This window comes from Anastrepha obliqua, chromosome 5 (assembly GCF_027943255.1).
Source record: "Anastrepha obliqua isolate idAnaObli1 chromosome 5, idAnaObli1_1.0, whole genome shotgun sequence".
NCBI classification, from domain to species: Eukaryota; Metazoa; Arthropoda; class Insecta; order Diptera; family Tephritidae; genus Anastrepha; species Anastrepha obliqua.
Window position 1 is genome coordinate 70,614,956 of NC_072896.1, and position 15,975 is coordinate 70,630,930.

At 36.8% G+C, this 15,975-nt stretch overlaps 1 protein-coding gene across 3 annotated transcripts in view; it reads right to left on the reverse strand.

Moving 5' to 3' along the window:
• The window catches only part of LOC129246828 (piezo-type mechanosensitive ion channel component), a 156,956-nt gene that overhangs the window by 70,263 nt on the left and 70,718 nt on the right, over window positions 1–15,975 (reverse strand). For 2 of the 3 annotated variants that reach the window (XM_054885473.1, XM_054885471.1), the window contains exons 3-8: window positions 14,409–14,580; window positions 10,851–11,121; window positions 10,557–10,768; window positions 5,518–5,644; window positions 5,298–5,417; window positions 5,069–5,231 (exon numbers count right to left, since the gene is read on the reverse strand). In XM_054885473.1, coding sequence (XP_054741448.1) covers window positions 5,069–5,231; window positions 5,298–5,417; window positions 5,518–5,644; window positions 10,557–10,768; window positions 10,851–11,121; window positions 14,409–14,472 — 957 coding nt within the window. In that variant the 5' untranslated portion in view covers window positions 14,473–14,580. Of the gene's footprint in view, window positions 1–4,362; window positions 4,498–5,068; window positions 5,232–5,297; window positions 5,418–5,517; window positions 5,645–10,556; window positions 10,769–10,850; window positions 11,122–14,408; window positions 14,581–15,975 lie in introns of all 3 variants that reach the window. The other variant, XM_054885470.1, reaches the window with a different exon arrangement.

The window sequence follows — 15,975 nt, forward strand, 5'->3', positions numbered from 1 at the left end:
AAGAACTTTTTCGAATCCTAATGTCACCATTTCAGCCATCGCCGTATAGTACAATATGCATATAAGTAGTCTAAACTAATATATACATACATCGTGAGATATGGCTCCCTAAACATCTAGCGTAAAATAGTGAGAATTTTTTACTTTGTCTAACATTATAACAGGTGACGCTAAAGTAATCCTCCTATCAGAAAATGCTATAAATTTTGCGATTGGCCCGTAATGTCAGTTCTGTTTTGACATTTGTGTAGTAAACACATGCGAAATACACGTTAATAAACAATGTTACGCTACACTGCTCCAGATTGCTGACTATTTATTTGACCAATAATCTGTCGGTGACTTTGGCACAACGTAAATTTCGTCGCAGATTTCCTCGCCGTCCAACGCCTACTGGTGAAACACTGTGACGTTTAGCCGCTCGCCACGAAGAGACTGGCACAACACGAGATGCTGCCAGGCGTGGCTGAGGATGTCATGGAAGCGCCGTCGACATCGACCAGACGACGGGCCACGCAAATGGGTATCAGTCGACGGTCTTTACAGCGAATTTTGGTAGAAGATTTTAAGATGTTTCCGTACAAAGTCCAGACGGTGCATCAGCTGTTAGCTGCTGACCGCCAATCGCGTCTAACATACGCCCAAGCCATCCTTAATCACCACCAAAAGGAAGATGATTTTTCATCAAAAATAATCATGAGTGATGAGGTTCATTTCCATCTTAGCGGGTACGTAAATAAGCAAAATTTACGCTTCTGGGGCACTGAAAATCCGCGTGTAACCCACGAAGAGCCATGACACCCGCTCAAAGTCACTGTATGGTGTGCTGTTTTCGCTGGAGGAGTCATCGGACCTTTTTTCTTCGAAGACGTCGCGGGCCAAACGGTTACTGTGAATGGTGAGCGCTACAGAGCAATGATCAGCGAGTTCTTTAAGCCGCAACTTGATGAATTGGGATTGGAAAACATGCGGTTCCAACAGGACGGTGCAACGGCACACACTGCACGTGCCACAACCGATAGCTGAAGGATCCATTTCCCGGGCGCCTAATCTCCTGTTTTGGCGATTTGCACTGACCAGCAAGATCGCCTGATTTGACCGCTCCAGACTTCTTTTTGTGGCGCTTTTTGAAGTCGAGGATTTATGTCAACAAGCCTCAGACTCCTGCAGCTCTTAAAGACAATATCCGTCAAGAATGTGGGGACCTATCGCCGGAAGTTTTGGCCAAAGTGATGGAAAATGCCATAAAAAGGGCTCAAATGGTAATCAACTGTGGCGGCGGCCATTTACATGACATCATATTCTCGACATGATGTATAAAAAATCAAAGACTAAATAAAAATAATCTACAAGAAGAATCAAAGTTTTTCATTTTTTTTTTTTTAATTACAGCCAAAAAACATCGCAAGCTTACTTTTGCGCCACCTTGTATTTCCATATATTTGAGAAAAATGTTGAAATTTAAAATTGACATTTTAGAGTTTTTTTGGTAGTTTGTAAATTATAATTTTCCGGTTTAGGTTTTATTCTTTTTATATAATTAGTTTATATTTTTTATTATAATTTAATATTTCATATTTCAGATATTTATGGGTAATGTCCTATATCCACCAAGACCATAACTGTAGTTATATCAACCAGTGCAGTAATATCAAGCATTTCTATGGCAATTGGGTTATTGAAACAGCGGACAACATTTAGCTACCAGAACTGTCTGTACTTTTATGTACGGAGGGTCATCTGCAAGTTTAAAGTTTTTGGTTTACGTTTTTAGGATATCTTATATCCAAATAAGGGGAACATTTCCTTTGTTTATCAAAGAAAATGTTAAAAATAGAGGAAAAGAAAGTTTCTATATGAAATTTCGTAGTTTGTTCGATGATCCCTCTTTAATATACTTATACATGTGTACAGCGCCCTAATCACAATTCATTCGTATCCCTATGAATTCTCTCATGTCAAAACTTTCAACTTTCAGAACTTGCAGTCTGGGTATGCAATTTTATAGTCCAATAAATTTCATTAGGTATAATAAAGTGTGAGGTTCAAGTGATTGAGAAATATCTTTAATTAGGCTATTAGAATTATTAGAATTCTGTGATCCAGCCGGACAAAGAGAACAATTGAAAATATTGAGCTCGTCGCTGCATAAAAATCCGAGTCAGTCCGTGAGCAAGAGAACTATTGTGCTTAAAATATTGAGGAAGTATCTTAGACTTCACTATTTTAAAACTCAAATCATGCAAGTGCCTAACGATTACAATTAGCGTTGAAATTTCTACGTGGTGATGTTGGAGCGATTTGGTATGGCGAAAAGTAACATTTGGATTGACGAAGCCCATATTCGTTTAAATGGAAATGTGAATAAGCAAAAAAAATAAATAAATGATTGCTGCGTATACTTCTGTTAGGTGTTTGGTCGAGCTCTTCCTTCTGCTTGTTGTGTGCATCTTAATTTTGTTCCACAAATGGAGAGACCTACAGGTTTAAGCGGACTCCGAACGGCAGACGGTTTTTTATGAGGAGCTTTTTCGTGGCATAAATCCAATCGGAGGTTCGCCATTACCTGCCAAGGGGCGACAGGTATGGAAAAACTGTTTCTATTATTTGATATTCATGCACGGATACTCGAATCTACGCACTCCCGAATGGTAGTCACGCATCAAACCATTCGGCTACGGCGGCGGAATTTATTGGTCAATATATTATAATAAAACATCAACAGCCACAAAGTGACGGTTTGGAGTGTATTGTCAAGTAGTGGAGTAATTGGAGCATTTTTGTTTTTTAAACATCCAGGGCAAGCAATTTACGTGGGCGATGTCTCTCATTGGCGCATGCTGAGCCATTATTTTTTTCCATAATGAGAGCCCAAAAGCAAAAAATATCTCTACAAGGCAAGATCGGCTCATTGATTTACAGTATTTGTGATAAAGCCGAACTTATCATTGCGAGAAGTTGAAAAAATTAAGGAAAAGTGGTACTAATGCATCTAAAGACACGACTCGAGGACGTTTACGTGCAGAAGACCTCAAATCCGGAGCACTTTGAAAAAAAAAAAAAACAAAAAAACCGCAGCTCTCATAGCTCTCTGTAGATAAATTCACAACGAAATTGGGCAAACGTAATATTCACGGTTTGTCCTGGTGTACGACAACTTCAACGAAGTGTTAAACATCCTGTTAAGGTTCGTGTTTGGGGCTGTTTCTCAGAAAAAGTTTTTGGCCGCAAGGCTGATAGAATACCAGGTTTGCTGTTTAGCTATGGTGAAAAAGAAAAGTGTGAGGGGAACTTTGCTGCCACGTCACGTGGCGATTCGGCAGCCAAATTCTGCACGATAATTTTACACATATTCCACTCGTCCAATCAGTCGTTGTTCATGCGGCAACGAATTGCCATTGGTTGATTTTTTCCGTATATCACCAACACAATCTCAGTTTTTTTGTAAACACCCCTCAGATGACGTCAGCCCATCAGCTGATTCTGTCAAATTTGGGCAGAGCCGAATAACGATGTAGCACAGAGTTCACTTTTGAAATATTTTCACCATAATTAGTCCGTTTATTTGTATTTACCACCAATTTGAATGCAGTTTTGATGAATAAAATTTACTCGTCAGCTGCGAAGACATTTATGTAGATGAACTAGCCAACCTTCAATTTTACAAGAAGACAACGACCGCGAGCATAGAAGGCGAAGGTGTATAGAGTGGAAATAGCAAAATGGTATTGAAATGTTGGATTGGCCTGCACAGTCGCCTGATGCCAAGACCGTTGAAAGTGGTTGGGCAATAGTGAAGCAAAATCTCATAGGAAAACAAATATGGACGATCTACAAAGTAATCAAAGTAAATTCGGCTGAGTTGGAGTCGATAACTTCCATGACGTGCGCAGAAATTAACAGAAAGTATGGCTCGAAAAAGTGAATTCATCAAAGCTAATGGTGGTGACTATAAAATTTATTGAATATATTACGTATAATAAATATTATAAGCCCATAAATTCAGTTTGTTAGAATTGATTTGGTCAAATAGATTCGAATGTATAGTGGTCACGTTTCTATTAGACAGATTGTACGTGCACTTAAAATTAGATGCATATGTAGCCAGTGTCCCAACTTTGAATCACTTTTGCTTTAAAATCCGAGTTACAAAATATTATACACAGCTGAAGCTCGCATTAAAAAAAGTGGGTCTATAATTAGTTTCACTGCATGGTATGCAGCCCTAAAATAGACAAGTACTTCCCAAGTCATCGTTTTAAATTTACATTGCATTTTTACACTCCCATATTAATAATATAATTTATATGCATGACTGTGTGTGAATGTGTGTGTGTAATTTTTGTGTTTTTTTTTGCTTACAGTCAGGCGTTGTGCACGTGACCAACCATCCTTCTTACTACTACGCGATGAATGTGTCGTTACGCGCGAAATTTGTCGATTTAATTTACTACCATTTTCTAATTGGCCCTTGGCGGGTTTGGGCTTTGCAGTGACCTAAGCAAGTCAGATTACGCAGTGCACAAAATTACAAATTCATTTTAGAATTTAAAAGTCATATTAATAATACAAAAATATACGTAAGTAGATAGAATTAATTTTTAAATATACGAATAATAAAGTTTTGTAAGTGTTACGTTCGAATTGGATTTTTTCGGATCAGCAGCAAGAGGATTGTATGTAGTTTGGACGCAAAAGCAGCATTAAAAGAAAGAAAAGTAAGAAATTCAAGTTAAAACTTTTTTAGTCAAATTAGTTTACATACGAATTTTTGTTTATCTGTAAGAAAAATATAAGACAAAACAATGCCAAATGCCTTTTTGATGGGGTATTATTTGTGTTATAAAGTATAGAGGATATTTTTTTGTTTACTATGAAAATGCGTTTATTGTTGTTTGTAGTGTGCATTCGTCGATTAGTTAATACACAATAACCACGAAATTGGTTAAAATGCAAACAGGACCCCCGAGAAGTATTAGGTAAGTATACATGTAATTTAAATGCGTGTATCATCATATAATATGAATGATGATCATAGTTTGTTATTTTAATTTTATTTACTACTCACATGTGGATTGCTTAGGCACTTAGCGGTTAGCGCAAGTACAAAGTATGTTAACAGCATTAAAATAGGAAGAATAAAGGAGTCGAAGCTATATTTTAGGTTATAGCTCATGACGCGTATATCGCGATCGCAAGACGATAAGACCAATGGCTCCAGGCCGATTAATCTGTAAAAAAAAATAGTTTAATTTAAGATGAATTAGATGAAATGTTTTTTTATAAATTTTTCTTACCTTGCAATTAAATTATCACTACTCAAATAATGTTGGGCCCATGGCGTTTGATATGCGACGATACAAACCGAATGTAACGCGATCACCAGCATTAGGAAACGCAGCAGTACTGAGAATCCCCTAAGTATACGAATGTATACGAATGGAGAAGAAGATGATGTAATTTTACACTTTCAAGTGATATTTCATGAAATAAAGAAAATTCAAAAATTATACTCACCTTCGCAGCGAATTATAGGTGGCCCAGTACGAGCCACTCAACAGGAATATGAGAAAATAGAATCCAGCAGGTGCTGACGGCCGCAAAATGGATATAACAAATAGCATTGCTAGACAGAAGAGCGGTGCTAGAGAAAGAGAGAAAATAATGCTTAAACTATGCATATTGATGATAAAAATTAAGCTGGAATTCTGAAAGATAGGACGCCATTTTGAGAATGTCAATCGTTTGGGAAAATCGTAATTCTTTAATTAATCTCAAGCTTTTGAGAAATTTATAGTTCTCAGACTAATACCTATTATTGCTATTATTAGAAGGCCATTACGCACTGCGACCAGAGCTGATCTATTGTGAAAGGCCTATTTTTGTAACCCTAGAGCTTTAGGCTTTTTAAAAATTTTAGCACAATTTTGGGTTTGTTGTTCCAAAGATTGCATGGAGATACTACGATACCACCAAGGTGATGAAGTCTCTGTCTGCCCAACGCAGGGCATTCACAAAGCACATGTTCTGAGCTTTCTATGTCCATTTCGCAAAAGCGGCAGACATTGGTCTCAGATAGACCAATATTATTTAGATGATACCTCAGGCTGCAGTGACCTGTAAGATATCCTGTTAAAAGACGCAGATCTACTCTGTTTAGTGAGAGAAGCTTGTCAGATATTCCTTTGTTGGGGCTTAGGAATAGTTTGGCTTGACGCTGACCGGCACAGTTTAGGCAGTGTGCAGCAAGTTTTCTTTCTTCCCATTTCCTAAGGAATTCATTAATGTGGCCTTTTGTGAGTCCACAGAAAGGCTCAGTACCAGTAAGTTGCATATTTGCTCCTTGTTTTGCAAGGTCATCAGCCATTTCATTTCCCTCATGCCCTTCATGTCCCGGAATCCAGCCTAGTGTTACTATGTTGAGGTTCCCTAACGTGTTGAGAAGTTTTAGAATCATTTATCAATTTGGAGGTGATAGTTGTTGGTAGAAGGGCTTTTAGAGCCGCTTGGCTATCTGAAAGTATGTAGATGTGAGTACCTCTCATTTTCCTGCTAAGGCATTCTCTCACACATATTTCGATGGCATGTATTTCTGCCTGGAATATTGTTGGGTAGAATCCCATCGGAATCGATTTTTTGAATTTAGGTCCACTGATTCCTGCCCGTGTGCCTCCCATAGCTGGGAACCAGGTTTGAAAGTGATAGAGTTAGTTCTCCAGTCTGTTCGTTCATTAATTATAACTTGGAAGTTCCTGAAGAGTATTGGTTTGGGTGATAGTATATCATCCCCATGAAGAATGGGACTATGTAGGAAGTCATCTAAGATCTTTAAATGTCCTTTCATATCCCCACTTTTAAGTTCAGATATACCTTTTAATCTAATACCGAACATTTTTCTCCAGCTTACAATAAACATTTGAAAAAGTTAAGATACTCAAGTTGATATCTACCACGGTGGAGAGAATTAAGTAGGTGTGGCCAACATCGGATCGTTAACTGGCTTTCAACGATTTTTATTTATTTATTTATGGTAAGTCTAAGATTACAACAACCTTACAGACTACATGCATATATATTCTCTTATATTGAAAGAATCAACAGATTTGCTGACGTAACAGGGGATGCGACAGCGGTTTGTTTACATTAGAGGTCGGCAAAAATTAATATGCAAAAATTGATATTGCGTTGGTGCCACACGAAAAAATCGACGCAACCACTGCTTATTTTACTTCGTTGCCCTCTGACCAACGACTGGTTAGATGAGCGTATGAATACGTTTCAAATACGGGGCACAATTGTGCCACCGAATTCCCTATGGCGTGGCAGTCGACGTTACTCTCCCAATTTTGCTTCGGATGACCAAAACTTGTAATCTATTATCCTTGGAAATCTACCTGCCTACTGCCTTCCTCAAATAATAAAGTAATAACAACAAAGTCCTCTTCAAAACACAATGCGAATGCTATAAATACTGGCAAGTTGTAAATAAACAGCTGAAATCAAGGCGAATTCATTCATGCTAATGGCACTAGAGCACTTGATTTCGCAAATGAGCTTTTGATTGCTTGCTTCTTAGCTCCTGCTTTGTTTGTTGTTTTAAATGTTGTTGTTCCCTAATGCTATCACCTTTAATAGACCTTTGTATACGATGCTTTCGACATCGAAGGTTAACAGAATTCTCTCAGTCCCTGAAAATAATGCCAGTAATGAAAACGGAATATCATATTCCTGTTGATTTACTCAGGGTTTTACTGAACAGAAAAATAATGTAAGGTCTTTTTTTCAACTAACCTTTAATGTTAAAACTCGCCTTATCATGGTGATAAAAATATTTTTGTTTTTTCAAAAGTTCGGTAAACTAACGCGCAGACATATTTAGATATTAGTCAATGTGCGCTTTAAATTTTGTAGTTAAGTTCAAAATGTAGTGAAGAGATATTAATAAGGCGATCAAATATCATTCCCTCTATAGTCGGTTCTACGGGATTAGTGTCACTTCAGCAGCATTCCATAAACATTTATGAGGAATATGTATGCTGTTACAACAATAATGCGACAAAATAAGAAAACAGCTGGTTATTTTCAACGACAATACCAGTCTTGAAAATAGTTGAACAAAGTAATAGAATTTTACTCCAGTCTTGCTGTAGTTTCAATGAGAGAATGAAAGGGCTAAATGGGACCTACCTTTAGTAGAAATATAATTAGAATGGATTCAAGTTCTTTTAGCAAAACTTAACGAGATAAGATGAGAAAAAAGCTCTTAAAAAGTGAGTGCCAATTAATAAGTTCTGACTATATCTTTTTTCAAATTAATTTGACCTACTTTTCTTATAAAAATATGTTTCATTCTATAACAAACTCCATATAAATCTATTTATCCAATTTTTCCTCGTGAAAAAAGTTTCGTTAACTCGTTAAATGCGGAACAAAGTCAGATAAAAAAATTACTAGAAATGTAGGATAATTTTCAGCTACTTAAAACTATATTTAATGGGCTCACTGTGTATCCAATTTCTATTTTTTAATTTTTTTTTTTACTTTTTAAATTTTTACAAATTTTGTACAAAGTTTGCAACAGGAGTTAAATGATTATATTTAGAATGAACAGTAATTTTATAAAAAAAAATAGTTCAAATTAATAAATAAATAAATAGTCAAAACTTGTGGCGCCTTGGTAATTGTGTCCTAATCTATAGTATTTTAGATTAAAATTGAGATTTTCTAGAATTTTGTATAATTTTTGCCCCAAAAGAATAATAAATATTTAAGATCGATTAGAGAATCATTTCTGAGCTTTGGTTGAAATCCCAGGTTTTTTCATAACTGAATAAAAATAATTATTGCCGCACCAACAAAGTCAGTTTTGAAGAGAAGCTGCTTCTCCTCGCAGATAATGTTAATAAGCCTTCGAGATTAGAGAAGTACCTTAGTTTTAAACTTAACCTCGAGTTTAAACTACTATTAAATGTTTATTGCTTTAGCAAAGGTCTAGCGAGGCGAGGTCTGGCTGAAAACTTATAGTTCATAGATGACGAAACTGTGAAACTGTTGTTCATGGCCCGTCGATAGTCCGCGCGTATTGCTGGGTCTCGCCTTTGAGCTCAAGTATATGCATGATTTCTGGAGTGATCCCTGCGGTACAATAGTGCACGGGAGGTTCCCTATACCACATTGATCAAAAAGTTCCCGGAATATATTCAGAAAATTCAAAATAAAAATTTATTCCTCAAAATTAATATAATCGCCTTTAAAGTACGTCCTCATAAACTGCAATGCACTTATGCCAACCTTGGATCCAGGTTTTGAAATATTTCTGGAACTCTCTTTTCGGTAGAGTCATCAGAGTCGTTTCCGATTTTTTCATTACTTTCTTTAGGTGTTTTTGACTCGATCAATATAAATCAGGGAGCCATATCAGGTGAATTTCTATTGAATGTCATTCGTTTCGTTTTTGGTCATAAATCCACGGATAAAGATGGCACTGTGTGACGGTGCGTAATCATGGTTCAAAATGCACGAGTCGTTTTCTACGAATCTCTTCTTTTTTGGCGAATTGCTTTAGGTAAATGTCTCATAACGTATTTGACTTAAAACTACGTGTTTTTTTGTCTTGGTTCATACGCTAATTCGCAGCTTTCCAATCACTCGCCTGATGTCTGAATTACGTGTCGTATTCCTACATCTGACCCATGTCTCGTCTGATGCATGTGATGAATGTTGGGTCGGATTAAGCCTTAGAAATCAAGTCTATGGCGATATCAACGCGGTCTCTTTTTTGCATGAAAATAAGTTCCTTTGGGACCTCAACGGATCCAAAAGCAATGCTCAAGCCTTCTGCCAGCTCTATAATGGTTGATTTGCGGTTATTGATTTATTATTTATTAATGTTTCCATCAGGTTTCGAAATCGATGGGCTGATATTACGTTTGGACTCACGATGACTTCTGACGCATTCATGGCACTCGTAAACGGCTGTATTTTTTAGAGTATCATCACCGAAACAGTTTCCGAATATTTCTAAGGTGGTTTTCGCACCATTAAATTTGTTTTTAATGCAAAATTTAATACAAACGCGTTCTTGCTATTCAAACCCATTTTTACAACTTTAAAAAATCGAAGACACGGTAAGATGTTGATTTACACAAGACGGCATAATTTTTACAAATGTCCAGCAGTGGCGCTAAAATTTTGGTAGGAATGTTAATCACAGATGTGGAAAACTAATAAAGAAAAACAGAACTCAAATCAGTTGACGTAGCGCGACACCTGTCGGTTGCTCCGGGAACTCTTTGATCGAGGTACCTTCCAAAGACTGCCGACTCTAAGTACGGCAATAATACGGGTTTTACCGTGGTAAACCCTGTTAATGTCGGCAGGGATTTGTGGATAGCTAAGTACACTTAAATATCGTTCAGTATTGACAAATTGAAAAGTTTCAAAAGCTTAAGAATAAAAAAGGATGCATGCGTTGTTATCGCCATTGCACAAAGTCTATGCGGAATTTCGGAGTTATATATAGAAACTTATTGTACCCATAAAAAATTCGCACTTACATATTCTTATTAATCCATCGAAGAAAGCTTCATCATCGGGACCTATACTGTCATCCGTCGGTCGCATGGGAATTGGTATTGCTTCTCCAATTTCTAATTGCAAAGTTATCGGTGGTGGAGTTTGGCTTAGTTTTTTTATAATTACAAACGAAGCCACCACGGTGATGAAAACCAACAAATCCGGCGAATGCCATTCGGCAGCAGCTATTGGACTAAATTAAAGAGAATAATATAACATTAATAATCTACATTTTTTGTATTGTTTTTTTTTCAAATTCTAATTCTTTTACTTACTGTAGGTTTTGCAAATTAATGAAGCCGATGTGCCGCAACAACTGTTGCGTAAATGAACACATAGCGAAGATCGACTCGATCTTCATTGCAATTATTGTCACTTGAAGTACTACATGACATAACAGTAGTAGAGAACATAGTGCGATGAGTATGATGAAAAACGGTCCTACGGAACTTTTAAAATTACGACTGTTGGCGATGGGGATAAAGGGCGTTATAAAAAACATTAACAGGTACACGAACGAGATACCGGCAGGTCGAAATAGTGCGGCTGAAAGTGAAGAAAAAAATATTCATGAGCTAATTAAATTCGATAATGTATAAGAGCGGTTCCATTGTACCCAAGTATTTTGTATCGTGATCTTAAATTTTTCTGCAAATTGATTTAACTAACCAACATTTTTGGAAAAGAGATTTTTTTCAGGATTACTCAATGCTGAACATATTTATATAGAGTTTTTTAAAGTATAATACATTCGGTTCTTTTTAAGAGTTATATTTTTTTTTAGTCTTTTGGATTAAATATGGTTATTAAAATTAAAAAAAAAAATGGAATTTTTTTGTTCAACATTTTTGGGACATTTTTTTTGTTTGTAATTTTTGAGAAGCTCGCCACCTCAGATTTGTTTCTTATTTCCATCATTAATTGCTGATACTAGGTACGCCTGAAAATTTCATAGCGAGATACCTAAAATGTTTGAGTTATAATTTATCTGCTTACCATTGTGCGTAACGACTCTTCGATCGATTTGAAAATGGACGTAATCGCTAGAGCAGTATTTTTCACTGAGTCGCTGTATTTAGGTATATGAACATAACTCGAAAATGTATGGTAATCTCACAATGAAACTTTCAGGAATTTCTGTGATTGATCTCAGCTTTCAATGAAAAACATAAAATAAAATAAAAAATCTGAGGGAATATTTTTCAAGAATGGAAGTCCCAAAAGTTTTGAACCAAAAAAATTAAATGAAACAGAAATAAAATTTGTTTAGCATATTTTATAAAAACGATAGAAAAGCAAAGATGTTTCACTAAAAAATGCTACAAAAAATGTTCAACAATGAATAAATCTCAATATTATAAAATTTTTTCAGTTAATTTTTTATTATACTCATGACTACAAATAAACCAACTTTCAGAAAAATTAAAGATCATGTTCAAAATATTTAGATACCTTGACATGGTTTCGCCTATATTTACAAAGTAAGTACTCGTAATACAAAATGAAGAATTAAAATAACAAAAGGAAATAACGAATCAGCACAAAAACAAAATAAAGAAAAGATGTTTAGAGATTTTTAACAGACCGTTATTCGGCTCTGAGCGAGTTTCACAGAATAAGCTGAATCGTTTGGGATGTGTTTAAAAAAAACTGAGATTGTGTTGGTGATATGCCGTCTGAACAACGACTAATTGGACGAGTGTGTGAATACATGCGAAATGATCGTGCAGAATTCGGCTGCCGAATGTCCCAAGTGACGGGGCAGACGAATTTCCCCTGACAAATTTATTTTTCACCATAGTAAAGGAGAAAACTTTGTAAATCTATCATCCCTACTACAACAGGTATCATTATTTTTTACTCAACTTTCTGTTCTTCATTGGTGTAGTAACCGTCTAAGTGATTTTGACAGAGCTCACCTAAGTGTGCTGGTCTTGGTACCAATTTGAAGCATCAAAAGAGTCCAAGTTTTGCTCCGTTTAACCTTTCAGACGCAGAGGCTGCATTCGTATTCCCAATCAAATCGATGCTGCCACAGCATCTATATTCGCTGCCCAATGTCTATGTTTATGGCCCTGCAAAGCTCATACAAAGTATCACTTTGACATCTTTAACATGACATAAATACGCTGAATTTTTCTCCCGAAGACTTCAAGGGACCCGTCATCGGATATTGTTCTCTGTCATACAATAGGACAGCGATATAACCCACTTATAAAGTGTAGTACTTGTTTTTTGTCGAGAGAAGAGTTAGCTGGATAATTGCCTAGTCAGTTTAAATAAGCACTTGTTGATAAGATAATTTTAACTCTAAAATTATTAGCGGCGTTAACGCTGGCTTTCAAGTAAAGGAAGTCTCATACTACTTTAAAATCATAACTTTCAACTTAGCCATGGGTGTGAAACACGAAAGCGCTAATTGCTTACGTGAAGACATAAAATACTTCATTTTGCCTTCGTTCAGCTCCACTCATCCACTTCGCTTTTTAATTCAGTTCAGAAGGGGGAGAACTAGCGGCGTGGTAGACCAACGATATCGATTTAGTTGGCATACACGAGAATTTGAAAGCTCTTATAAAAAAATGAAACTCTAACAACGTCTTTCCTCATGATATATAGGAGCATAGTCACTGAAATCTTCTTTTTTATCAAAAGACTGGGAGAGGTTGTTCTCGATCCTAACGAACTTGCTGGTACTACTCAACGCCATTTTTTACAACTGTTTTTCTTTTTTTGTGCGGACATACCAAATCCAGAAATTGCGGCATATAGGTAACGCTTTTTCGTTCGTATCTAATTTCAACACGCTCCGAACATTAGTCACTAAAAAATAGCCACGGTCGAAAACCCCGGTGCCTACAATTTTTTGACAGAATTTTATGTCGGGTAGCATTTCAAGCTCTTCGTATTAACCCAGCTCGGCGACTCACATCCATTTTCAAATGATTTGTCAATCTTTAACGTGAAAGTACTGTTGCTATATGGCTGCGAATTCTGGTCGCTTACATCCGCGCGCATCCGAAGGCTGCAAACATTCGTCAGCGTCTCCTTGCGCAAAATTTTGAAAATTTGGTGGCCTCGTGTTATTTCAAATCAGAAGTTGCTTAATTCGACCAACGAACTGCCAATCGAGCTCATTATCAAATGCAGACGATTTTGCTGGATAGGTCACACTTTGTGCAAAGATGCCGGCGAAGTATGCAGGATTGCTCTATGGTGGAATCCACAATGTGTTAGGAATCGTGGAAGATCAAAAACTTCCTGGCGACACATGGATACGGACTTATCAAACTCAAATACCACCTGGAATTCTTTAAAACAACGTGCTCACAATCGAAATGGCTTCAATACTTTTGTTCTGGCCGCACGCTCCTACCGGAGTTAAAGGAGGTTATATACTATATTATATATATATCTCGTTGACATTGAGTAGGATACAACTCTACACACCCTGGGTGAAAAATATTCCGGAAACATTGCAGATCGAAGAAGAGTGTTGGCACAGGCCATTGCGGCAATGAAGTGGTCTGATCCCGACTGTGCTTTGTAGCAGAGAGAGGGGCTATTTCCTCGACCATTTACCTTCTAACCTAATTTGTAAGAGATTCAAAGAAAATGTAATTTTCGCCCACAATTGAAAATCAATTATGTGAAAATAAAGAAAAAAAAAACAATAATAACTTTCACGAAAAAATTATCTAGCTTCAAAAGTAAAGTGATTGAGTGTCTCAGTAGTCACTAATCTATCTTTAGGACTTTCATTAGGATAATTATTTTTTTCTGAAAAAGTATTTTTAAAACAATTCTAAATATTTATTATCTCAGACACTTACCCAACACCAGCACCGTCGGTACCACCACATATTGCACCGCGAGACAGCCATAGCTGACTGCCATTTTGTGGAAGATTTAACTGTGTTACTATCGAGGTTGAAATACCTGCGTCGACTTTTGATTTTGCTGTCTTTGCGGCATCACCAGCCGAAATTGGTCACATAGGGCCCGCTACAAGAGAAAATAAAATAAAATAAGAAATTAGTAAATAAATTTAATTTTATTAATAAAGTAACAGTTTGATTTATTGAAGTAATCGCTCGCAAATCTCTTTCAAAAATAAAAAAAGCTATTTAATATTTACATATAACATAAATGGATCTGCCTAATTCACAAGAAGGACGATAAGTGAATGGATTGAATGGAGGTTATCCATGTGGCTAAGGGAACACAATTCAGCATACAACACACATTTGGCGGTCATGCAATAAATTCGAAAACGGACCTAAAGTACCTCGGCATGATATTCTACGCTAGACTGAGTAAGCAGTCGAAAAAGTTGCATTAGCTCCGAGCCGAGTGATGCTGAACATGTGTGGCCCCAAACAACAACGTAGGCAACTTTACTTAAGCGTCGAACGTAGTGTCCTCCTTTACGGTCTGAGACTCTTAAAAAACCTTCCACGACTCTGACTACTTTGAGCTTTTAAAGTACGCAGTGCGTTCCGAACAACTTCGGAAGATGAAGCAATGATGAGAGAAGTACTTTTACTATATATTGACGAGTGAAAAAGGAAAAAAGAAAAGAGATGATTTAGAGGTGTTGGATGCTATGGCAGGGGTGCCCAGAAGAGATGGTGAAGTGGATTTCCAGCGTACTGATGAGACATGGACACTTGAAGTCATACTTACACATATCAATTTAGAAAGACAGTCCTTACTGCATCTTCTGTACAGAGGATTCTGTTGAATACGACAAACGTTGCTTTCTGTTTGTATGACCCACTTAATGCACTTGCTAACCTTAGAAAGGCAGGTAAATAGGGAGAAGGGGAGTAAAATGAAGCACTTTCGAAAACAATGAGAATAAGCCATGTGCAGTGTTTTACAACAATAAATGCTTCCATTTATTATAGCCTATAGTACTTAGTGGTATGGTTGGCTGTAGATGAAATGACCCAGCAGACACAAAAACTCAAAAAGCCAGGTGCACACCCTCAAACAAAAGTGGATAACAAAAATAAAAAAAAAACAATGGCGGTCGAATGAGGCTTTCCATTTCAGTGTCATAGTCTTATAAAAAGAGGTAGGTGTGTGTGTGGGGATCTTTAATTAACAAAACTAATTTGCGGAAATAAACATAGGCACACTTTTAATTATAGTAGAGTCAACAACAAAGCCAGCCAAGGCGAATTATACAGCCCACCGCAGACGGCAATGGCAAAATGCTCGACAGGTTGTCTGCCTTCGTACTTCAAAAAAATGGCAAGCGAATGAGTAAAAGAGCAGAAATAAAAAAATAGTTGCCGCGCCTTTTTTGTTGGTTCCTCACTGGCCTGAAGTGGAAGTAGTTTGAACTTTTTTTCACTTTACGCGACTGCTCATTTGGTGGTCAAACATGCCACA